Below are 24,845 nucleotides of genomic sequence, written 5' to 3'. Positions count from 1 at the left end.
GACAGCCTTGCTCATCTTTTCTCCACTCCCTCCTTCCCTCCCACTGGCCTCTTCTCTGCTCTTGGTAACCCATCTCCAAGGCAACCCCGAGAAACACTTACTTCTGGAGAAGGAGGTGGAGAGAGGGATTTGGGCGAGAGGGAGCGCTGCAGAAAAGAGTCAAGAGAGAGAGAGAGAGAGAGAACTTCACTTGATGCCGCTCACATCTGAGTCATCTATTACGTCTAAAAGGCTTTCTTACAGAAGATGAAGCAAGCTTGTTTTCTGCCTCTCCGGACAGGAGGACCTGAACCGATAGATTCAGATTCCAGGAAAGGAGATTCTGGCTAAACCATCAGAAGAACTTTCTGACGGTAAGAGCCATTTGACAATGGAAGGGACTCCCTTGGAAGGTTTATAACAGAGGTTTAGTGGCCACCTGTCATGTATGACCTAGTTGAGATTCCAGCATTGTGGTGGGTTGGACTAGATGAGCCTTAGGGTCTCTTCCACCCTAGTTTTCTATGGTTCTATGTCTATACTGCAAGCCACAGTGGGGCTCGTGGAACACAAAAACCTCACAGTATTAATTAGCCAGCCATTACAGAACTGGCCTTACTGTTTCCTTTTTTTAAAAAAAAATATTTTTATTAGTTTTTTTAACATATCATTTCCAACATTCATATAACATAATTTCTTATCTTATACAATACTTTTGACTTCCGTCAACTCCTCTGATGATTTTCCGTTTTTATCACTTATTCTGCATTTCTTAAAAAGCACATCAAAGTGCAAGTACCTTCCTTCTGGCGGGAAGGTAAACGGCGTTTCCGTGCACTGCTCTGGTTCACCAGAAGTGGCTTAGTCATGCTGGCCACATGACCCAGAAGCTGTATTCCGGCTCCCTCGGCCAATAAAGCGAGATGAGCGCTGCAACCCCAGAGTCGGTCACGACTGGACCTAATGGTCAGGGGTCCCTTTACCTTTACCTTTAATAATTCTCCTCATAGTCTTTCTTGCAATATTTCAAATAATCCTCCTTACAAAACTTCTTGCAATCCTACTAGCATAATCTGTTCATTACAATTACTTTTCAAATAGTTCGTATATTCAGTCTTCTAAGAATCTCTGGTCCCGCAGGTTTCGAATCCTTCCTGTTAATTTATCTAACTCGGCATAGTCCATCAGTTTCATCCTCCATTCTTCTTTCATCAGGGCTTACTGTTTTCCTAACAACTTCTACAGAATCACAACCTCAAAATAGCTTTTGCTATGGTACTCTGGGCAAAGCAAAGGACCCCCCTGGCCCGAAAAGGGGGTTTGGGCTGGCCCACCTCTCGGCTCCTCGGCCTCTCCACGTGGTCCAGGAGGGAGTAGGTAAAGTGGGGCTCGTAGATCATCAAGTCGGGGCGCTCTATGTCCAGGATCGCCTTGTCTTTGGGGATTGCTGCTAAGTCCTTGTAGACTTCATTGTCCATTTTTGCCTGGGAAGGAAGACAGAAGCATCAGCGTTCCAGGTCTTGATTCAGGAGGCATTCAAACCTTGACGTTGTCAGCACCACGCTCTAATCAGCTGAGAGATCCGTGCATGGAGGTGAGGTATCATTTAAAAGTGAAGAGTCCATTTGCATGGTACTACTCACCACAATAGGGACGCGGGTGGCGCTGTGGGTAAAAGCCTCAGCGCCTAGGGCTTGCCGATCGAAAGGTCGGCGGTTCGAATCCCCGCGGCGGGGTGCGCTCGGTCCCAGCGCCTGCCAACCTAGCAGTTCGAAAGCACCCCCGGGTGCAAGTAGATAAATAGAGACCGCTTACCAGCGGGAAGGTAAACGGCGTTTCCGTGTGCTGCGCTGGCTTGCCAGATGCAGCTTGTCACGCTGGCCACGTGACCCGGAAGTGTCTCCGGACAGCGCTGGCCCCCGGCCTCTTAAGTGAGATGGGCACACAACCCTAGAGTCGGACACGACTGGCCCGTACGGGCAGGGGTACCTTTACCTTTACCTTTACTCACCACAAGGCTGGAGGGTGACCCAGGGACGCTGGAGCCCCGGGAAGAGCAGAGGCTCCCTGGGGATGTCAGCTGGTGCTGGAGAGAAGGGAAAAGACACGAGTCAGATGGGATGTGAAAAGCAAAGAACTCCTTTCTCATCTCTTAACAGCAGCAGCCCATGGTTGTACAGTGGTGCCTCGCAAGACGAAATTAATTCGTTCCGCAAGTTTTTTCTTCTTGCGAGTTTTTCGTCTTGCGAAGCACGGTTTCCCATAGGAATGCATTGAAAATCAATTAATGCGTTCCTATGGAGACCGGAGAAGGGCTTTTCCTCCCCACCTCCAACATTCAGAACAGCATTCTGAATGTTGGCGGTGGGAAGGAAAACCCTCCTCCCACCGCAAGTCTTCAGGACAGCCTTCCGATGGCTGGCGGCGGGAGGAGGTCTCTCCGCCCCACCGGCAGCCTTCGGAGCAGCCTTCCGAAGCCTGGCGGCGGGAGGAGGTCTCTCCGCCCCACCGGCAGCCTTCGGAGCAGCCTTCTGAAGGCTGGCGGCGGGAGAAGGTCTCTCCGCCCCGCCGCCAGCCTTCGGAGCAGCCATCCGAAGGCTGCCGGTGGGGTGGAGAGACCTCCTCCTGCCGCCAGCCTTCGGAGGAGGTCCGAGGACAGTGGGGAAGACGCGCTGCGCTTCCCCGCTGTCCCGGAGATTTCCCTATGGGCTTTCGTCTTGCGAAGGAAGCCCATAGGGAAATTCGTTTTGCGAAGCGCCTCCAAAACGGAAAACCCTTTCGTCTAGTGGGTTTTTCGTCTTGCGAGGCGTTCGTCTTGCGGGGCACCACTGTATTGCCAAATCCTGGAAGGCCTTTGATCTTAATAATTTGGATTGCTGGTGTTCAAGGGTTTGGCAAACCACCCTTCTTTTTTTTAAAAAAATAATAAATTATTAACTGTTTTCACATAACAAATGATTCCAGCAAATAATCTTCATTATATTTCCCCCCATTTTCCCCCTACCTCCCCCCTACGACTTCCCTCAGATCCTCTCTCTGATTTTTTAACACATATTATTCTCTGCATGTTATACAAATGTAAAGATCCTCAAGTTATCTATCTATTATATTAGCAACAATAAGTTTGTGTATGTTTATTCGGCAAACTGCCCTTCTTGAAAAGATATCCCCTCAACCAGTGGTGTCCAAACTTTTTCCAAAGAGGGCCAGATTTAATGAAGTGAAGGCCGACCAAAGTTGTTGACCTTTTTTTTAGGATTGAAGTTGTTGAGATTTTTCGATTTTGTTGGCTTTTTTTTTTTTAGGATTGAGGCTGTTGAGGTTTTTTTTTTGGATTTTTGCATTAAACCTACCAGCGGCCCCCAAAATAGATTAGGCCCCCAAAATAGACTTTGGACATGCCTGCCCTAAAATAAATGTACCTAAAGGGCCAAGCTCAAATAACCTTTTTAAATATTCAGTCTATATATGACATGTTATTTCTTATACAGCAGCATCAGTACATGCAAGTATCTGGCTCACTTAAGACAAAAAAGGACCTTTGTTCTAAGGGATGGCGGAACTCACAGGTGGAGAAGGCATATATTTTTAACAAATCTTTGCTATTTCTAACGGGAACCTTTGTATGAGTTAATACTTTATTATCCCTTTGGAGCTGTCCTTCCAGACTGTGGTGCTTTACGGTTTAAATATTTTATTCTTTGTTTTTGTTTTTCCTTTCTTTTTGTTATGTTTGTAGGGTTGTTGTTTTCTTGGCTAGCAAATCAGTATTTTTAAAAAAAAATCGGGGACCCGACTCAGATGGGGAGGAGGCTTTTCCACCAAGGGGGCAATACTAGAGCAGGCGTTATCAACCTGATACCATGTAGGAGATTGGGGGAGGTGGGCGGAAATGTTTTATGTTGAGGGATGGAAAAAACGAATCAGGCATCTTGCCTCTTTGCTTTGTGGAGCCCTTGGTGCACAGTCTAAATTAGTGCTCCAAAACACTCTAAAAAGGATGCCATTTTAAGGAAGGGGCACTGGGTGTGGATGGGCAGGTGGAGATTGACGTCACTTTATCCAGGGCAGCAGCCGTCAATAGCCACCAGGTGGCGATGCTTCCCTAAAGGCCAGGATGTGTGGCCAAAAATTAGAACAGCTGCATTTGCAAGAGCTTTATGGCCATTCGAGAAGCTTCTTCCTCCCCTTTAAATGTCACAACACACACACACACACACACACACAGAGAGAGAGAGAGAGAGAGAGAGAGAGACAGACAGACAGACAGACAGAGCGCTAGTGCATGAGAACAACACCTCTGGCCATGTATTTGTCTCCACTGAAATTCCACTGCAATCCATTGCAATTGTGGCTACAAGCAAATCCATCTGCCTGCCTCCTTCCTAGCGGCCCTATCACCAGCCTTGAAGCCTGGAGGAGGAAGAGGAGAAGGGAAACCCCAGTTGTGGCTCATGGGGTGCCTTTTAGCCCCCCAGATATTGCTGATTAAAGGCGGCTGCTGCCCCAGTGCCAAAAGGGAAGGGACTCTTTACTTTGGGGACTCCATGAAGGGGTTGCCTTCTTCCTCTTTTCCACCTGTATGTATGGAAAAGCAGGGTGGGAGGTTTCTATTGTGGAGGCTTGTGGGCAACGATTCATGTTCCCTCCCCAGGTAATGGCAGAAGGTATTGACCTCCCCATAAGATGCTTGGGAATTCTAATTTTTGTCCCCACTGCTGTTGAGTTTTGTTCCATTTTTGATGGAACTGTTAATCTACTGATCAATCTGTGCTTGTACAGTACAGTGTTACCTCGGGTTACATACACTTCAGGTTACATACACTTCAGGTTACAGACTCTGCTAACCCAGAAATAGTACCTCGGGTTAAGAACTTTGCTTCAGGATGAGAACAGAAATCGTGCTCCGGTGGCACAGCGGCAGGCCCCATTAGCTAAAGTGGTGCTTCAGGTTAAGAACAGTTTCAGGTTAAGAACGGATCTCCAGAACAAATTAAGTACTTAACCCGAGGTACCACTGCATATTTGTATTGTTATTTCATTTCATTTCTCTGGGCTGTGGGGTTGAAATATTCAACAAAGATCATTTTTTCGCCGTTTCAGACTTTGGACTCCCATGAAACTTCCAAGGTTGGGGGGGGGCTAATTTCACTGATGGGGTGTTAAAAATAGGTCAGTTCGGCTGCAGAAGCACCAGCACAGGGGGACATCATCACAACACACAAAGAAACAGGCCAAGCGCAATCTGCTCGGCTTCCCTCCAACTTCCAACAACAGAGACCAGGGTGGGGGCAGCAAAGGAAATTCCTGTGATGTATAATGAGGGGGAAAGAGGAGGAAGAAGGGAAGGGGTGTCTGCTATCAGAGGCCAAAAGGAGAATTTTGCAAGGGGAGGAAAGGTTAAAAATTTGTTTGTGTGTGTGTGTAAATTCATGCCAAATGTGCAGAACTCTATGGAAAAAATGCCGGGTGTCAGGCTAAAAGGGAACTTCTGATAAAACGCTTCTGTTCCAGACACCGGAGAGACCTGTCAGGAGTAAGCATGGACCAATGGTACCAAATAGTATGGGAAACAGCCCTACTAGGAAAATTAACCAATAAACTGAAACTGACAGGGGGACAAAGAGAAGAAGACACCTTCTTTATCACATACACAGCCCAACAAGACAACGACAAAAATTCACCAACAGTATACAAATCAATATGGCTAACCTGATCCCAAACACCCACCCACACCACTCACACATGAAAACAAAGACCACCACAGCCAACCACAAATGAACAACCACACCCATGGCCAACCCCAACCTCTCTCACCACCGAAGGAACACAAGTGAACAGCAGAGAACCTGCACAAGCAACGCTGACACCAAACCCTACATATAGTAAGTCAAATAGAAACATCGCCACCCGATGCCCCCCATCTCCCCCCCACCTCTTTCCCCCTTTTCTTCCTAATGTCTCAACAAATGAAACTGATTTGTAAAAATGTTACATGGGGGGGGGAATACGAGAGAGAGACATTGCAAACACTTTTGTAAATCAAGAATATCTTTAATAATAATAAAAAATACCGTATTTTTCGCTCTATAAGACGCACCAGTCCACAAGACACACCTAGTTTTTGGAGGAGGAAAACAAGAAAAAAAATATTCTGAAGCTCAGAAGCCAGAACAACAAGAGGGATCGCTGTGCAGTGAAAGCAGCAATCCCTCTTGCTGTTCTGGCTTCTGGGATAGCTGCGCAGCCTGCATTCGCTCCATAAGACGCACACACATTTCCCCTTACTTTTTAGGAGGGAAAAAGTGAGTCTTATAGAGCAAAAAATACGGTATGTAGTAAAACATTTCTTTTCAGTGACACAAAAGGAAGTCCTTCATGCAGTGCATGGTTAAACTATGAAACCTCCTGCCACTGGAGGCAGTGATGACCACCAGTCTAGAGGGCTTTAAAAGAGGATTAGACAAATTCATGGAGGAGAGCACTATCAATGGCTACTAGCCAGGATGACAGCTCTGCATCCACAGCTGTAGGCAGTAATGCTTCTGAAGACCAGTGGCTTGAAACTACAAGAGAAGCCAACACTCTTTTGCTTGCATGGCGTCTGGTCAGCCAGTATGAGAACAGGATGCTGGACTAAACTTGGCCTGACCCAGCACATTACATGGCAGAAGACTGAATGCAATCGCAGCTCCACCTTCCTGTATGGCTACCAATAGATTAAAGGCTTGCATATGAGTTCATTAGGTAAAGGTAAAGGGACCCCTGACCATTAGGTCCAGTCGTGGCCGGCTCTGGGGTTGCGGCGCTCATCTCGCTTTATTGGACGAGGGAGCCGGCGTACAGCTTCCAGGTCATGTGGCCAGCATGACTAAGCCGCTTCTGGCGAACCAGAGCAGCGCATGGAAACGCCGTTTACCTTCCCGCCGGAGCGGTACCTATTTATCTACTAGCACTTTGACGTGCTTCGAACTGCTAGGTTGGCAGGAGCAGGGACCGAGCAACAGGAGCTCACCCCGTTGCGGGGATTCGAACCGACGACTTCTGATCGGCAGGTCCTAGGCTCTGTGGTTTAACCCACAGCGCCACCCGTGTCCCTATGAGTGCATTATTTTTTTTAATTAAAAAAAATCCGCTTTTGTCTTCCGTACATGCACAGCAGCAGCTGCAGGAAAGAAAGTCAATGCCACTCAATGAGGCCAAACGGAAATTTGCATTGGCCATGCAGGCAGCGTATTGAAGAGTCGTTTCCAGGAAGGATTTCCTTCCAGCAGGCACAGTAAACTCTGGCTTTGTCACAAATATACATTTGTATTCCCTCCTGCCAATCAGAGGGGTTGCTGTGTGTCCTCAAAGCGCTGTGTTCTAGGAAGAGCTGCTGACTGTTCCAGCCCCCTTGCAAATGTGCCACCAAAGGGGACTGGAGACTGACTGATAAGATTCTTGGCTATCCAGTCGGGGACAGAAACAGAAAACCTTTCTTAGAACCGGCTACACATCACAAAGCCGCGAGCGAGCCGGCTGCCAAGTTTCACTGCCTGGATGTTAAAAAGCAGGGTGGGGAGGGGCACACTGGAAAGCCAGTCTGCGAGATGGGGCAGTCTTTTTAAAATGTTTCAAGTGAATACCTCGTCTGGCCTACCTATATTACAATATAATCCTACAAAAAGAATTGTGGAATAGATTGCTTTCTTTGGATCCAAGATATCTGGCGATGCTTCGTAGCAGTCAAATTACAAAACAGAATACAGTGGTACCTCGGGTCATATATGCTTCAGGTTACATACGCTTCAGGTTACAGACTCTGCTAACCCAGAAATAGTACCTCGGGTTAAGAACTTTGCTTCAGGATGAGAACAGAAATTATGCAGCGGCAACGCAGTGGCAGCAGGAGGCTCCATTAGCTAAAGTGGTGCTTCAGGTTAAGAACAGTTTCAGGTTAAGAACGGACCTCCGGAATGAATTAAGTACTTAACCCGAGGTACCACTGTAAAACCCTCCACATCTGACATTTGATCAGTGCCTTCCATCTCAATGCAGCCTCAATCATTTATTTCCCTCCTTCGGCAGCAAGGCCAAGACTCGCTGCCCACGGTAGCAGGGGGTTGGACTAGATGTCCCTCAGGGTCCCTTCTAACTATTCTATGCATCGCCCCCCAAAAGAGGACACCCATTTACGGTATGTAGGCTAATTTGTAAGTGTAAGTGCAAAACTATAAATAAGTACTATGGCTGAGAGAAAACTGAAGGGGCATCGCCTCACTGTAGTGGAAAAGACTGTGACCGGATGGCCTTTTCTAACTAAACATCAGGAATAACTTTTTGACTGTAAGAGCCATTTGACAGTAGAACGGACTCCTTCGGAAGGTGCTGGACTCTCCTTCCTTGGAGGTTTTTAAACAGAGTTTGGGAGGGGAGGGCATCCTGTCACAGATTCTTTAGTGCCGGATTTACATATAAGCTAAACAAGCTATAGCTTAGGGGTCCTCTCTCTTGGGCCCCCCCAAAAATTAAAGGAAAAACAACAACCGGATGTACATTTCTAAAATATAAGATAAAAAACAAATAAAATAAAAGCTACATACAGCACCAGTGTTTTGTATTGTGTAGGCTCCTAGGATTAAGTCATGGGTGTTTCCTGAGGGGGCCAGTTTCCAACAATGGGCCCTGCCTGCTCCCCTGCTCCCCAAAATATCACTGGTTTGCTCCTTTCTATATATAGGGTACCTACATTCTTGCATGGAAGGGTTGCATGGCAACATGTGCAAATGGCTTTAGATACCTATTAGGTCCATAAATTACCATATAGCATATATTCAACTCAAAAAACAGTGACAATTTGTTGTTGACAAAGGACAGCTGGAGGTTTAAAGGGCCCCGTTACCTTCAGTAGCTTAGGGCCTCATCAAACCTAAATCCGGGGCCTGGGGGCGATTCCCGCATTGCAGAGAGTTGGAATAAATGAACCTTGGTCATTTTATAATTCCATCTGCCGTCCAAGTGCTGCTTACTACGAATGAGGAACTTCACACTGCTGCCACCCCCTCCACAAACACATACAGCTTCTCTCCCTTCTTTGAGTCATCTTCAAACTGAGCTTTTACCTGACAGTCCTCCAAACAGAGGACTGTCCTCTGTCCCAAAGGACACACAGCCCCTGTACTGCTACCTCACATCATTCTGCAGTCAGATTTTATTCCAACATGACAAACAGATAATTGCTTTTTCTTCCCCGAAGAGAGCTTGTTTCACAATTGCAAGTCCCCACAGATGCTGGAGCCTTTTCCCTAACAATATAAGCCATACCTCACACCTCCCAACCCTTAAGCAGGTGTTCTTTTATTACCCTAGGGGCTTGTGATTATTATCATCATTGCAAGTATTATTCTTGCGGCAGTTATCAAACTTCCTCCAAGATCTGTGCACATTCTCCTTACAGCATCCTCAATGTAACCTAACAGAACCCCTGCTGGACCACTACAAAATCATGGAGTATAGAGGGGTTTTTTTTGCAATGCCTGGCCAATTTATAAAAATATATCTGCAGTGATACCAACCTCTTCAACACCTCCAAGATTCTGCAGAATTTTTCCTTTCCCCCCTAGTCTGTCACAGAGAAGTGGGAAGAGGGCTTGGCAAGTGTCCCTGCTGGACTGAGCTTTTCAGTGTCCACAGAATCATGGAAAGGTGGAACTGGAAGGGATCCCAAAAGTGATCAAGTCCAAACCCCTGCGATGCAGGAATGAAGTTGACATCTATTGTAATCCTGTCAGCCTGTGCCTGAATGAGCCAACCTGACCCCATTTCTAAAGGGGCAGAGTTGCCTTTGCTTCACACCAGACATGGAATGTGTTTCAGTGCTGGCTCTGTATGTCCTACCGCTTTAAATCGTGAACCGGTGCCCCCACCCAAATGTCCTGGCTAAGCTTCCTATGAATATACAGCCAAAACTGGAGTTAGTAGCCAGCCTGACTCCATGCTTTGTTTTCTGCCACTCACTTGCTGATTATCTCAGCCATGGCAAACATTTCAAGGTAGAAGTTTATTTTTCTCTTTTCCCTTACTCCACTGCAATTCTACAGCCTTTTGTGTTTGTCAATAAGCCTATCTTCTTGATCACAGAAACCTGATCTGGGGGTATTTTAGCTGACCTTTTCTTCCCGTTTTCATCTTTTTAGCCAAGCTAACCACAGAGCCTAGGGCTTGCAGATCAGAATGTCGGTGGTTCGAATCCCCGCGACGGGTGAGCTCCCGTTGCTCGGTCCCTGCTCCTGCCAACCTAGCAGTTCAAAAGCACCTCAAAGTGCAAGTAGATAAATAGGTACCACTCCGGCGGGAAGGTAAACGGCATTTCTGTGCGCTGCTCTGGTTCGCCAGAAGTGTCTTAATCATGCTGGCCACATGACCCGGAAGCTGTACGCTGGCTCCCTTGGCCAATAAAGCAAGATGAGCGCTGCAACCCCAGAGTCGTCCGTGACAGGACCTTTACCGAGAGAGCACATGGCAGTCTTTGCCAGCTATGTTGGCTGGGGCTGATGGGAGCTGCCATTCACAACATCTGGAGGGCACCAGGTTGGGGAAGGGTGGAGCAAGCTAAGCCTCAAGGGGTGTTGGGCGGCTGGGACGCTCCATGCTTCAGCCATCTCCCCCCTTTAATGCACCCTCCTGCGTGTGAATTCTGGAGTGAATTTAATCTCAGCAGAGACACTGGAGACACTGATCAAATTCAGTTCATTAAGTGGAATCACAGACTTCTGGGATGTCACTAACATGCCACTTTTTAAAAAAAAAATCCCCTTCATCAACTTAATAAAATATCAACAGAGGGTGTTGGCTCTTTCTTCCAAAAATATTTCCAAATGGGTGTTGGAATCTGTTTTACTAGAACTGCTTCCCCATTTTGCATATTTCTGCTGAGCAGAACAGAAACCCACTGATCATTCTGCAAATATTCTACAGCCACCTTTTGAAGGACATGAATCCTGCCAACAGGGTTTTCAAATTTCACAGAGTCCGAAGGGACCTTGCAGGCCACCCCATTCAACCACCCAGCTCAACGCAGGAAACAGAGAAGGAGATTTAACGCCATTTAATTAGATCCCTGGACACATCACAGCCCTCCCTGTAGTGGTGTAACTCAGATTCTCATTTGCAGGTACTGAAAGAACCTGATGGGTGGACTGTTTATTACATTCAGTGAAGTTAAAGAGAAGATTAATACAGAGCAAGTAACCCCTTTCCCCTCAGTCAACCTTGCAACCACATGCTTCCCTCACAAAGGCAAAAGTTGTTGCTGCTGTTGCAGATCTGCTAAGACAGTCCTTTCTCAGCCTGGAAGGCCTCAAAATGAATGGCCAACCTAATGGTCAGAGTGAAGGCGCCTGAGCTCAACCTCTCCTTAGATTAGCCATAGATTTTAAATTAAATAAAAAATAGCTTGCAGAATCTTGTCTTAGGCTTGCTTGAGAATCCAAACACAAACTTGTTACAACTAATCCAGAATGCGGCAGCTAGATTGGTGACTGGAAGTGGCCGCCGAGACCACATAACACCGGTCTTGAAAGACCTACATTGGCTCCCAGTATGTTTCTGAGCACAATTCAAAGTGTTGGTGCTGACCTTTAAAGCCCTAAACGGTCTCAGTCCAGTATACCTGAAGGAGCGTCTCCACCTCCATTGTTCTGCCCAGACGCTGAGGTCCAGCGCTGAGGGCCTTCTGGCGGTTCCCTCACCCCGAGAAGCCAAGTTACAGGGAACCAGGCAGAGGGCCTTCTCGGTAGTGGCACCCGCCCTGTGGAACACCCTCCCACCAGATGTCAAAGAGAACAACAACTACCAGACTTTTAGAAGATATCTGAAGGCAGCCCTCTTTAGGGAAGCTTTTAATGTTTAACAGAGCACTGTTTTTTAATACTTTGTTGGAAGCTGCCCAAAGTGGCTGGGTAAACCCAGCCAGATGGGCGGGGTATAAATAATAAATTCTATTCTATTCTTGTTAATGTTGCATCACTTTTTAGCTCTTCCACCCCACTTCACAGACCATCTTCTCCTGTTTATTAACAATGGCACAGTGATGTTGTTGCATCATGTCTGGGATGAAACAGGTCACTTTTAGGAGACTTCTGAGGCAGTTTGGCCCTGCCAAACTCAAAACATTGGCACCCAGACAGTGGTGGGCCTACATTTTGGGGGCCCAGAAGCTTGCATTGTCATGGGGGCCCCTTCGCAACCAGCATCGAGGTCTGGATAACCCCTTCTGCCTTCTTCAGTGGGGCTGTCCCAAAACAGAACACCACACTTTTACAACATCTGTGCTAAATGCCAAGCTGATATGACAACTGTGGCTTTATCCAGAAATACTTTAATAAATATATTGACCCAGCACCAGAGAACCATTCCCGTTTCACTCCAAAGGGATGGCAGTTAGCAGCTGCAGAAAAAGTGATGCAGTAGAACAGAGGCATAAAATCCAAAACATCACTCTGTTTTTTGGTTTCCGTTTGTCAAATTTGTTTTGGAGAGCACAGGGGGCAGGCCTTCCCCACAGATCTTTATCATCTATTGTGGAGTGGTATTATTCCTAAACACTTTTGGCCTTTAGGTTAAAAATGTAAGAATTACCTCTTTTGGCAATTCTACATCCTGTGCTGTTTCTACATCATATCTATTTTTGTGTCTTCTGGTTACTTCAGTTCCGCCAACACCCTCCTATTTGTCAAGAAAGCAGCACCGGGACTAAGCTCACAGTCAAGTTTTGTTATGTAGGTATTTTTGTTCTTAGGTATTTTTTGTTTGCCCCGAGGAAAATTTAAATGACAATCCATTTATTTATTTTGAAATGAATAAATACAGCAAATTAATATGAAGGAGGGGCAGGAAGTAGGGAAACTTGCGTGAAAATCACTCAACTTCAAGAAGATGCATTTTAATTCTGCTGGATCTAACTTTTGGCCTGAGCCCCTGGGAAAGGAAAGGGTGGCTGCCCACAGTCTCTGCAGTGGGACACAGTTTGCCAGGACTTGCCATGCGATGGACTCGGGAGCCATCACAATTTCTGCACCAAAGTTGTTTTGCCTGCTGCTACCCACAACCTGGTTTCCTGGAGATAATAATAATAATAATAATAATAATAATAATAATAATAATTATTATTATTATTATTATTATTATTATTATTTATACCCCGCCCATCTGGCTGAGTTTCCCCAGCCACTCTGGGCAGCTCCCAATCAAGTGTTAAAAACAATACAGCATTAAATATTAAAAACTTCCCTAAACAGGGCTGCCTTCAGATGTCTTTTAAAGACAGGATAGCTGCTTATTTCCTTCACATTCCACAGGGCGGGTGCCACTACCGAGAAGGCCCTCTGTCTGGTTCCCTGCAACCTCACTTCTCGCAAAGAGGGTACCACCAGAAGGCCCTCGGTGCTGGACCTCAGTGTCTGGGCTGAATGATGGGGGTGGAGACGCTCCTTCAGGTATACTGGACCGAGGCCGTTTAGGGCTTTCAAGGTCAGCAGCAACACTTTTAATTGTGCTCGGAAACGTACTGGGAGCCAATGCAGATCTCTCAGGTGTTATGTGGTCCTGGTAGCCACTCCCAGTCACCAGTCTAGCTGCCGCACTCTGGATTAGTAGTAGTTTCCGGGTCACCTTCAAAGGTAGCCCCACGTAGAGCGCATTGCAATAGTCCAAGCGGGAGATAACCAAAGCATGCACCACTCTGGCGAGACAGATCCCCTCCTCACCCCATAATGAGAGCCCCAGAGAACTCATGGAACCCGTTTCCCAGGGCAGGGCCAGACCAGACCAGCTCGGTTACCTTCTGTAGTTTCTCCATTCAGTCTCCTGCTTGAAGGTCCAACTCATTCACCAAGTCCTGTCCAAGGAGAAGGAGGCAGGTTACATTAGAAGGAGCAGATTCTCACAGGGCCAGTTTCTCCAGAAGTGCCTTGCCCAACTGGGTGCCTTCTAGATGTTTTGAACCAACTCTTATCTTCCCCAGACAGCAGGGCCTTGATGTTATCAGCCCCACAGCATTGTATGGGGCTGTTGGGAGTTGAAGTCCAAAACAGCCTGTCCTATAAGGTTCCTCTTGTCATCACTTTGGAACAGCCAAGGGGAGCAGTCTGCCTCCATCCCACCCCCCTCTGACTGACAGGACACCTCCTGGGAAATCACAGCCAAGCAGGCAGCAGCTGCAATCTCTCAGCCTCATTTTCCCATCGGTAAAATGGAATGGCAGTGATCTTCCCAAGTTATTCAGAATTATACTGGGAAAATGAACAGGGTAAAAAGAGAACCACATCCACCACTTTGAGCTTGTGGAGAAATAGGCGGGATGGAAATGGAATAAATAACAAATTAATAAAAGGCTCCATGTGGATGAAAGGCGATGCAAAAGCTAGCTATGACATGCAGCACCTCCTCTCTCCCTTTCTCTGTTAAAGCACCCTAAAAAGGGGTTGCCATATAGCACATTTTGCATTACTCCACCCCCATCGTTCTGCCCGGAGGCTGAGGTCCAGGGTCAAGGGCCTTCTGGCGGTTCCCTCACTGTGAGAAGCAAAGCTAGGGGGAACCAGGCAGAGGGCCTTTTTGGTAGTGGCACCTGCCCTGTGGAACGCCCTCCCTTCAGATGCGAAGAAAATAAGCAGCTAACTTATCTTTAAAAGACATCTGAAGGCAGCCCTGTTTAGGGAAGTTTTTAATATTTAATTCTGTATACATAAGGTGATTGGACCCCATTGAAGCCCCAACAAAAATTTATAATTTGGCGAAATATTTGGACTTTATGATATGTATTTGTATAATTTGGAATATTTAATGTGATTTGACTGGATTGTTAAAATGGAAAACTTAATAAAAATTATTATATATATATAAAAGAACTGGTGGGATAAAAACAAGGCATTTCTTCACACAGCAGTGACAGCACCAGGTTAAACTATGGAACTCCCTCCCACTGGAGGCAGCGGGGAGAAGACTATCGAAGGCTATTAGTCAGGACGGCTATGCTCTGTCTCCACAGTTGAAGGCAGCGTTGCTGTTGTGAGTCACTTTGAAGATGATTCAGCTACAGAAAAGAGGCGTACGGATGAGGGGTCAGTCAGGAAGGCCAAGGAAGGAACCAGACGGGTGAAGGCAACTCCCAACAGGACTTTTTCGCCGCCACAGTTCTGCCACGTCCAGGTCTCTATGGGCTTTGCCTTCCTACCCTATTAGGGGGCTGAGGTTGCCAAGCGTGGACTGTGGGCGGCAGGTGAGGAGGCGGCGGGATAGCAGAGTGAGGGGAAGTGAAGCTAATGGAAGATGAGGGGCAGGTGACAGGCACATGAAAGATTCATGGCTCGGTGGGAGGGGGCTGGGAAACTGATTGGATGGTGGGGGTGGGGAGGGTTCAGGCCAGCATGATCTCAGGATTGCAAAGGTGAAGCTAAGAGATTCACATGGAGGTTGCCCAAGAAAGACGTTAGACTGTTTTTGTATGCCATAACTGCAGCTAGAATTTTGCTGGCCAAAAATTGGAAACTACAAGAAGTACCAACAGTGGAGGAATGGCAGGTGAAGATGATGGACTTTTCGGAGCTGGCCGACCTGACCGGAAGAGTCCATGACCAGAAGGAGGAGGAGTACCAGGAGGAATGGAAGAAATGCAAAGACTATTTAACCAAATATGCTAAGATAATCTAAATAGAAATATTTGCAAGCAGCAGACTGGCCTAGGATTTAAATGTGTGATGTTATAGAATGCTATGTCTAAAGTGAAAATGAAAAGAAAGAAAGATGTTAATTGCCTAAGTAAATTTTATGTGAAAATAGTTTTGGAAAACTGTTGCAATGATATACATTGAAACTCAGCCTGGGGAGTCAAGGAAGTCATCCAACAATGTAAACAAAAGTGGAATTATTATATTTAAGATTTTTGTTTGTTTGTTTGTGTATTTGTGTTTGTTTATAAATATGGAAAACCAATTTAAAAAATTGGGGGGGGAAAGAGATTTACATGGAGGGAGGCCGCAAAGAGCCAGCCTCTGTTAGAGATGGAGAAATAGGTGTGGGGGCCACCTACCTGTTCACCTGGCTGTTCCCATCCCTCCGGGCTGGCTGGGACTTGGATGAGCGGCTCCTTCTGCAATGAGAGATAACAATAAAATATAAGACCAAAACCAAAAAATATAATCCAGAAACAATGGAAATGTCTAAATGATTATTTCTGTAAATATTGTAAGATAAGATGTTAGAAGTTACTTGAAAGTACCAAACAGGCCTAGGACTAGAATAAGAATAAATTCTAAAAGATTATGGACTAGGTTATTAAGAAAAGAGAAGAGGATAGTAAACTGAAGGAGTTAATTTCATGAGAAATATGATTTTGGAGAGCTGTTACAAAGCGATTCAATGAAATTCAGTTGGGGGGGATTTGAGGAAGTCAGTTAACAATGAAAGTTAAATTGGGTTTTAGAAGTAATAGGTCTATTATTTTTGTTTTATTTTTCTTTAGTATTGTAATGTATGTTTCTTTTTGTGTGTTATATATGTTATGTTTGTGATAAATGTTGAAAATTAATTTTAAAAATTGGAAAAATAAATAAATGGTTATTTATTTAGACAAGGATTAAATGTAAGGTATCGGTTGTGTTTAGAATAGATTTATGAAAACTTATTGATTAGAATATTTGTGTGAGATGGTATGGGGAAAATACAGAATGACAGATACAATCTTGCTTAAAATCTATATAGGAAGCGCAGTGTAAGTGATGGAAGTCAACCAATGAATTTTTAAAATTATTTTCATACTGAAATATTTGTACAATAAATTTGGAAGAAATTCTTCCAACTTCTTTTTCTCTCTTTATTTCTTCTTCTTCTTTTCTCTTTTGTTCCTTTTTCCATATATATGTGCTTATTTGAAATATATATATGTATGTATGTATTTGCAATATTTTGCTGATATTTTTATTAATTATTTAACAATTATGTTAAATAAATAAATTATTTTAAAAACACACACACACAAACACAAATGGGTGAGCATCTCCAAAGCTGCCCAGCTTGTAAGCTGGGGGTAGGCAGGTCTCAGAAATGCCTTCAGCCTCAGAGCCTGAAGCACATGGAGAAGAGGAAATTTGGGGCAGGCCCAGGTGCTTGATTCATTCACCTGCTGAGAATGATGGAATGCCTGATGGGCCACCATCTTCACAAATCCATCCATGGAGACAGAATCATAGAACTGTAAAGGTGGAAGGGAACCCCAAGGGTCATCTAATCCAACCCCCATGAAATGCAAGAATCACAGCAAAAGAACCCCTGGCAGATGGCCAGCCAAGCTCTGTTCAAAAACCTCCGAGGAAGGAGAGTCCACCACTTCCCAAGAGAGTCCGTTCCTCTGTTGAATTAGCTCTCACCGTCAGAAAGTTCCTCCTAACTGAGCACGAATCAGAAGACCCAGAGCTGTCCCAGCAGGAAACTGTTAAGTTGTGGGTGAACATATCAGACGACACAGAGATTCTTCAAATAGCTCTTGTTTATTCACAGGCCAGAACAGAACTGAACTGAAGGGTTCAGCCAGCCTGCTTATATAGAGTTCAACTACAAGGCAACAGTAACAACTTTCTGTAACTATCCAATCACTGAACGTCACTTTCAATTCCTTATTTGCATATGTGGACCTGAGTGAAAACTATCTACAGTATCCCCCTGCTGGCCCAGGGTGAGAACTTCAGTACATAACAGAAACCAATGGAGGGACAGCATCTGAGATCAACCCAGCAGCAGCAGCAGCACCACAAAAAACTATTTACAAACTGAGTCCCTTTTTCCCAGCTGTGTTCAACTAACAGTCTCTTCCCCACAACTCCATTTTCATGCGTGTTATTTGACTCTTATTCAATTTCAATGTGTGTTTTTTTAAGAAAATCTTCATTATTTTTCACATAGACAAATATACATAACATATAAAACGATACAAATGAACAGAAACAATAAATGAAGAAAAGATAAACGAACAAACATAAAAGAGTACAATATATTACACTTGCATGACAAATTAAAATATGTAACTTCCAATAGTTCTCATTATACTGCTTACGTTATCTATATTCTTTGCACAGATTCCTACTATTTTAACGTTTTCATTCCACTTCCCCAACAACAAAAACTGCGCTCAAAGCGGCTCACAACAGTCACAATAGGGGAGGGGAAACAAATGCTGTAAACACTGGAATATCAAGCACATAAATAAAGCAAACCAGAACCATTAATTTATCGAGCAGTGAATGCAACTCAGTAAAATCACAGCAACCCGAAATATCAGAAAGAGCTGCTGAGCCTGTGAAGACATGTGGGGGTCTCTCTCTTAGCTCAGTGGAGGGGAACTGGCTCCGCTGGGTCTGGGTCTGCCAAAGAGGCCTGTTTCTGGGCTGGTGACCAGCAACTGATCCATGCCCGCCCCTCGCGCCCGCCTGGCACTTGCCAGCCAAGGAAGAGGTAATGAGCCCTTTTGTCGCAAGCGGCAGCCCCCAGGGAAGGCTCCAGAGGAAGGCCCTGGCAACAGCCAGGCGGGCGAAGACGCTCGGCTGACAAGCAGAGCCAGCCCTAATGAGCAGCCTGCTTTCTGGGAGGAGGAGGCAGCAGTGCTGAGGTGGGTGGGTGGTTCTTGCTCACCCTGGTGTTTGCTTGTCGCTAGCAGGGCCGAAGCTCAAGGGCAAAGCATCTGCTTTGCAAGCGGAAAATCCCTGGTTCCATCCCCGCTGGAAATTCCATGTTGGGCTGGGAAAGATTCCCTGTCTGGCATTCCAGAGAGCCATTACTAAGCCAGCTAGGCCAAGGGTTCGGTTGGCGCTGTAGTGTAAACCACTGAGCCTTGGGCTGATCGGAAGGTCAGCAGTTCGAATCCCCGCGACGGGGTGAGCTCCCGTTGCTCGGTCCCAGCTCCTGCCCACCTAGCAGTTTGGAAGCACGTCAAAGCGCAAGTAGATAAATAGGTACCACTCAAACGGGAAGGTAAATGGCATTTCCATGCGCTGCTCTGGTTTTGCCAGAAGAGGCTTAGTCATGCTGGCCACATGACCTGGAAAAACTGTCTGCAGACAAAACGTTGGCTCCCTCGGCCAGGAAAGCGAGATGAGCGCAGCAACCCCAGAATTGTTCACGACTGGACTTAACTGTCAGGGGTCCTTTACCTTTACCTTTTTAAGGCAGCCTCCTAGGCCCCTAACTTTTTGCTTCAAAGAAAAAGGGAGGAAGAAGAGCAAAGAGCAGACACTTGGAAAGACCCACGAGGAAGATCATCTCGCAGGAAAAACAGAAGGAATATTTAGGAATCAATGACACAGAGCCTTTCTCAAGGTGCATCTGCGCAAAGGAAACTCCATGATAGTTCAGGTCCACATGGCAGAGCCCAAAGAGAGAGTCCCAGGCCCAGAGGAAGTGGAATTTGGTTTTGTCCCTTCTCTCATAACAACAAATAGTGACATATCCATAATTCAAACAGCTACATAAAGAAATAGAATGCATCCATTAACCACAGATGAAACAAAGGGATTTCCGTATGGCTGCCTTAAGGACTCAAGAACATAAGAAAAGCCTCCTGGATCAGGCCAGCAGTAGCAGACTTTGGGCTCTAAAATTTAAGAGGCACCCTGGGCAAGGATAAAATTCAGTTGCCCCCCTTTTGCGCTCGGGTCTACAGCATTGTTGTGGTGCCCCCTGCAGCGCATTGCAGCACTCAGTGCGACCACATCGGCCGCACCACCCTAAAAACACACCTGAGGCCAGTGGCCCATCTTGCCCAGGATCCTGTTCTCACAGTGGCCAGTCAGATGTCTGTGGGAAACCCATGAGCAGCACCTTGGACTACTGCAATGTGCTCTGTGTGGGGCTACCTTTGAAGGTAACCTGGAAACTACAACTAATCCAGAATGCGGCAGCTAGACTGGTGACTGGGAGCAGCTGCCAGGACCACATAACATCGGTCCTGAGAGATCTGCATTGGCTCCCAGTACGTTTCCTAGCACAATTCAAAGTGTTGCTGCTGACCTTTAAAGCCCTAAATGGCCTCGGTCCAGTATACCTGAAGGAGCGTCTCCACCTCCATCGTTCTGCCTGGACACTGAGGTCCAGCGCTGAGGGCCTTCTGGCGGTTCCCTCACTGCAAGAAGCCAAGTTGCAGGGAACCAGGCAGAGGGAAGCTTTTAATGTTTAACAGACCACTGTATTTTAATACTTTGTTGGAAGCCGCCCAGAGTGGTAAAGGGACCCCTGACCATTAGGTCCAGTCATGGCCGACTCTGGGGTTGCGGCGCTCATCTCACTTTACTGGCTGAGGGAGCCGGCATACAGCTTCCGGGTCATGTGGCCAGCATGAATAAGCCGCTTCTGGCGAACCAGAGCAGCACACGGAAACACCGTTTACCTTCCCGCCGGAGCGGTACCTATTCATCTACTTGTGCTTTGACGTGCTTTCAAACTGCTAGGTTGGCAGGAGCAGGGACCGAGCAACGGGAGCTCACCCCGTCGCGGGGATTTGAACTGCCGACCTTCTGATCGGCAAGTCCTAGGCTCTGTGGTTTAACCCACAGCACCACCCGCGTCCCTATATGGGCGGGGTATAAATAATAAATTCTATTCTATTCTATTCAAGAGCAACTCTCCCCTCCTGTGGTTTCCAGCAACTGAGATTCAGAAGCATTGCTGCTTCCAGCTGTGGAGGCAGAGCCTAGCCATCGTGGCTAGCAGCCACTGATAGCCGTCTCCTCCATGCATAGGTGCCAACTCCCTGGGGCCCATGGCCCCAGGCACCCATGGTCACGGTGCCAAGATGGCATTCCTGCCTCCATGACTTTGTTTTTTAATCATTCTCCTGGCAAATGTATATGTATAATTTGTGTCTTTTGAACAGAAAAGCTATGTAACCATTTTAGAAACAAAAGGAAAGGCTGCAGCAAAAAGTGCAAAGTTTCAAAGCTGCAACTACATTCTAGCACAACCTTTTTGTGTCTGGTGGTGCCCGCCAGATGTTTTTGACTGTAACTCCCCACCAGCGCACCAGCACATCTGGTTGCAGAGGGCTGCCCTGACGCTCACCTTGCCCCTTCCTCAAACATGCACAGCTTGTTCATAAAGAATCCAGAGTTAGGAGTGAGCAGTGAAGATGTTGCCAAATACGGTTGCTGACACTGAATTGTTCAGGCTGTTAAAACAAAGAGAGGTTGCAAAGAGCTCCGAAAGGACCTCTCCGAACAGAGTGAATGGGTGGAAAAATGGCAAATGCAATTCAATGTCAACAAGGGTAAAGTGATGCATGTTGGAGCAAAATAATAATAATGATGATGATGATGTCACGTGTACCCTCATGGGGTATTAACTAGCTGGTACTGACCAGGAAAGAGAGGTTGTTCTGAGCGGCTGCTTCTGCAGCAAATAGATACCTAAAGGGCTACCAGAGTTATTGTGCTGGCTTTGCCTCTGGCCCACATAGGTCCCAACAAAAATAAACCTGGTAAGTTTTTAAGGTGCTGTTGCCTCCGAAATTTGTCTTGCAATGACTGCAGAAGGAACGAGCCTCTAGAAAAAGTTGGGTGAAATCGGGAAGGGCAGCGTGTCTCTTTCTGCCGCCCTCTTCTCTGTGACTTAGTTGCCTCATGTCCTTGCAGCTAAACAGAAAAGCTCTTTCCTGGACGGCAGGGGATTGTGGAGGCATCTGGAATCCCCTGTGGAAGATGCTGGGACCAGGCGTGTCCCATTCATCTGCCTGAAAGCCGGGTCTGTGTGCGGCGGCAGCGTTAGCAGGCAGGGAGCATGAAGGGCACATTGTGTGTGCCGGAGAGGTCGGCCACTCAGGCCTGGCAGCATCCAGACACTCAGATTTTCCATAGGCATTTTCCATAGGCTCAGAAAGTCAAGGGGAGGGCAAGGAGGACTGGGTGAGGAAGACATGTCCCTTTGTTCTCAAGAGGGCTTTTGAGGCGGCTCTCAGTGGGGGGGGGGGGACTTCTGCATGAGCCAGCTGCTGAGGTGCTCTGAACCGCATCACCAAATTGGCTCCTCAGGTAAGGCTTCCCAGTACGTTTCCGGGCACAATTCAAAGTGTTGGTGCTGACCTTTAAAGCCCTAAACGGCCTCGGCCCAGTAGACCTGAAGGTGCGTCTCCACCCCCATCGTTCAGCCCGGACACTGAGATCCAGCGCCGAGGGCCTTCTGGCGGTTCCCTCGCTGTGAGAAGTGAGGTTACAGGGAACCAGGCAGAGGGCCTTCTCGGTAGTGGCGCCCTCCCTGTGGAACGCCCTCCCACCAGATGTCAAAGAGAAAAACAACTACCAGACTTTTAGAAGACATCTGAAGGCAGCCCTATTCAGGGAAGCTTTTAATGTTTGATGTATTACAGTATTTTAATATTTTTGGGGAAGCCGCCCAGAGTGGCTGTGGAAGCCCAGCCAGATGGGTGGGGTATAAAAAAAAAATATTATTATTATTATTATTATTATTATTATTATTATTATTATTATTATTATTATATTCTGGGAAGTCACTGGCAAAAGGGAGCTATTCAGCTTGAGCCCGCAGCACTTCCCTTCCTCACAAAACATAACAACATAAGCAGAGCCTTCTGGATCAGGCCAATGGCCCATCTAGTCCAGCATCCTGTTCTCACAGTGGCCAACCAGACCCCCATAACGGGAAACTCACAAGCAGGACCTGAGCACAAGAACAGCCTCTCCTCTTGCAGTTTCCAGCAATCCGTATTCAGAAGCATCACTGCCTCTGACCATGGGGCGAAAATAGAGGCAGAGCATATGCGTTGTGGTCGGTAGCCATGGGTGGAAAAATTCACAGAGGAATATAAGGCTAGCCCTCTTTTAAAACCGATCAAGCTGGTGGCCTTGACTGCCTCATGTGGAAGAGAGTTCCATAGTTTAACAAGGCGCCAGCCCACCTAGTGGTTTTCACATGGGGCAGGTATACGACCCAAGCTGTCAATAAACTAGAAAGCGTGATTCTGCACCAGCCTGGCGCCTTCCAGGTGTTCTGGACTACTACTCCCACCAGCCCTGTATGAGGCACAGACACATGTCACTGGGGCTGATGGGAGTTGTAGTCCAGAACACCTGGAGGACACCAGGTTGGCGAAAGAGCTGCACCCATCACTCTGCATCTTTGCCCAGGTGGACTAAAAGGATCCGCACAGCGGCAGCAACGCCTCATTCAACACGTTTCCCCCTCAAACTGCAATGCAGACCCTCTCTTGCTGCATTTCCAGCGGCTCTGCAGCGACTTGGACGAAGTGCCCCTTGGCACAAAGGCATGGGTCCGCTGGTCTTTGCCACACCCAAAGACCCCCTTCCAGATATTTTGGGATGCATAAGTCCCAGCCAACAGCGCCAGGGGCGCTGATGTGAATCGGAGTCCAAAACGCCGGAGCTCCGCCGTGTGAACGGCTTTTGCTCCACTCAAGCCGCGTTTCTGTTAACGTCCTGGTGGCGCAGAGGTCTCCTAGGGCAGCAGTCGAGACCTCTGCCCCGGAGAACCTACATAGGAAATACTCAGGGCGAGCCGAGAGCGCCCGACGGGGCGCAGGCGCGCAATGGCGCTTGGGCTGCCTTTCGGCTGGTGCTGAGCGCCCTCGGAAGAGGCCGGCGGTTTGCGGAGATGCGGCGCGGGGGGCAGCGAGGGTTGGCCGGTGGTGCTTATCTGTTGCGCCCAGGCAGGGGCCCGCCCGGCTCGCGCCCCCTCCAACCTCCCGGCGCCCCGCCCGGCCCGCCGGCTGCGAGCAGATAAGGAGGAGCCGCGTGCGCCCGGCCAGGCCCAAGGGTGCCTCTGAGCGCGTCCAGAGTTCCCACGAGCGGGGACCGGCAGCCGCGGGGAGGGCGCTTCCGACAGCCGAGGAGAGAGAGAGGCAGCCGGCCCGGGCCTTCCCTCCTCGCTCCCTTCCTCTCCCGGCTGCACGAGCTCGCGGGGTCAGGAGGCCGCGGCTATGGAAAAGCCGCTGACGGTGCCAGAAGCGCGCTCGGCCGGGTCACAAGTTCCAGAAGCAGCCGGAGGGGCCGGCCGGACTCGCCCAGCGAGGGGCCCGCAGGCGGGGAGGGAGCGGAGGCGCCCGTCGGGCCTTGCACCAGGAACCCCCGCGACCTGGCCAAGGCTTCTCGATTTGCTTGCTTTTTATTGGGTTTTACAAACAAGAACGTTTTACAAATAAGTATACCAAGTTTTTTCATGTTAAAGAACGCTTTACTGAAAGTGAAAGAGGAGAGCGCAAAATATGGTCTGAAGCTCAACATCAAAAAAACGAAGATCATGGCCACTGGTCCCATCACCTCCTGGCAAATAGAAGGGGAAGAAATGGAGGCAGTGAGAGATTTTACTTTCTTGGGCTCCATGATCACTGCAGATGGTGACAGCAGCCACGAAATTAAAAGACGCCTGCTTCTTGGGAGAAAAGCAATGACAAACCTAGAGAGCATCTTAAAAAGCAGAGACATCACCTTGCCAACAAAGGTCCGTATAGTTAAAGCTATGGTTTTCCCAGTAGTGATGTATGGAAGTGAGAGCTGGACCATAAAGAAGGCTGATCGCCGAAGAATGGATGCTTTTGAATTATGGTGCTGGAGGAGATTCTTGAGAGTCCCATGGACTGCAAGAAGACCAAACCAGCCCTGGAAATCAGCCCTGAGTGCTCACTGGAAGGATAGATCCTGAAGCTGAGGCTCCAAGACTTTGGCCACCTCATGAGAAGAGAAGACTCCCTGGAAAAGACCCTGATGTTGAGAAAGATGGAGGGCACAAGGAGAAGGGAATGACAGAGGACGAGATGGTTGGACAGTGTTCTCAAAGCTACCAGCATGAGTTTAACCAAACTGCGGGAGGCA

General features: G+C 47.4%; 1 protein-coding gene and 1 long non-coding RNA gene across 4 annotated transcripts in view; one reads left to right on the top strand and one right to left on the bottom strand.

Moving 5' to 3' along the window:
* Positions 1 to 24,845, bottom strand: part of DMTN (dematin actin binding protein) — a 57,756-nt gene that overhangs the window by 16,387 nt on the left and 16,524 nt on the right. For all 3 annotated transcript variants that reach the window (XM_053401330.1, XM_053401331.1, XM_053401328.1), the window contains exons 2-6: positions 16,052 to 16,111; positions 13,802 to 13,858; positions 1,991 to 2,065; positions 1,314 to 1,463; positions 102 to 146 (exon numbers count right to left, since the gene is read on the bottom strand). In XM_053401330.1, coding sequence (XP_053257305.1) covers positions 102 to 146; positions 1,314 to 1,463; positions 1,991 to 2,065; positions 13,802 to 13,819 — 288 coding nt within the window. In that variant the 5' untranslated portion in view covers positions 13,820 to 13,858; positions 16,052 to 16,111. The remainder of the gene's footprint in view (positions 1 to 101; positions 147 to 1,313; positions 1,464 to 1,990; positions 2,066 to 13,801; positions 13,859 to 16,051; positions 16,112 to 24,845) is intronic.
* LOC128420001 (uncharacterized) lies at positions 66 to 7,651 on the top strand. The gene is made up of 2 exons (XR_008331951.1): positions 66 to 353; positions 7,139 to 7,651. It is a non-coding gene; the product is annotated as an uncharacterized LOC128420001 (long non-coding RNA).

This window comes from Podarcis raffonei, chromosome 8 (genome assembly GCF_027172205.1).
Source record: "Podarcis raffonei isolate rPodRaf1 chromosome 8, rPodRaf1.pri, whole genome shotgun sequence".
Taxonomy (NCBI): domain Eukaryota; kingdom Metazoa; phylum Chordata; class Lepidosauria; order Squamata; family Lacertidae; genus Podarcis; species Podarcis raffonei.
This window is presented reverse-complemented; position numbering and strand designations above follow the sequence as displayed.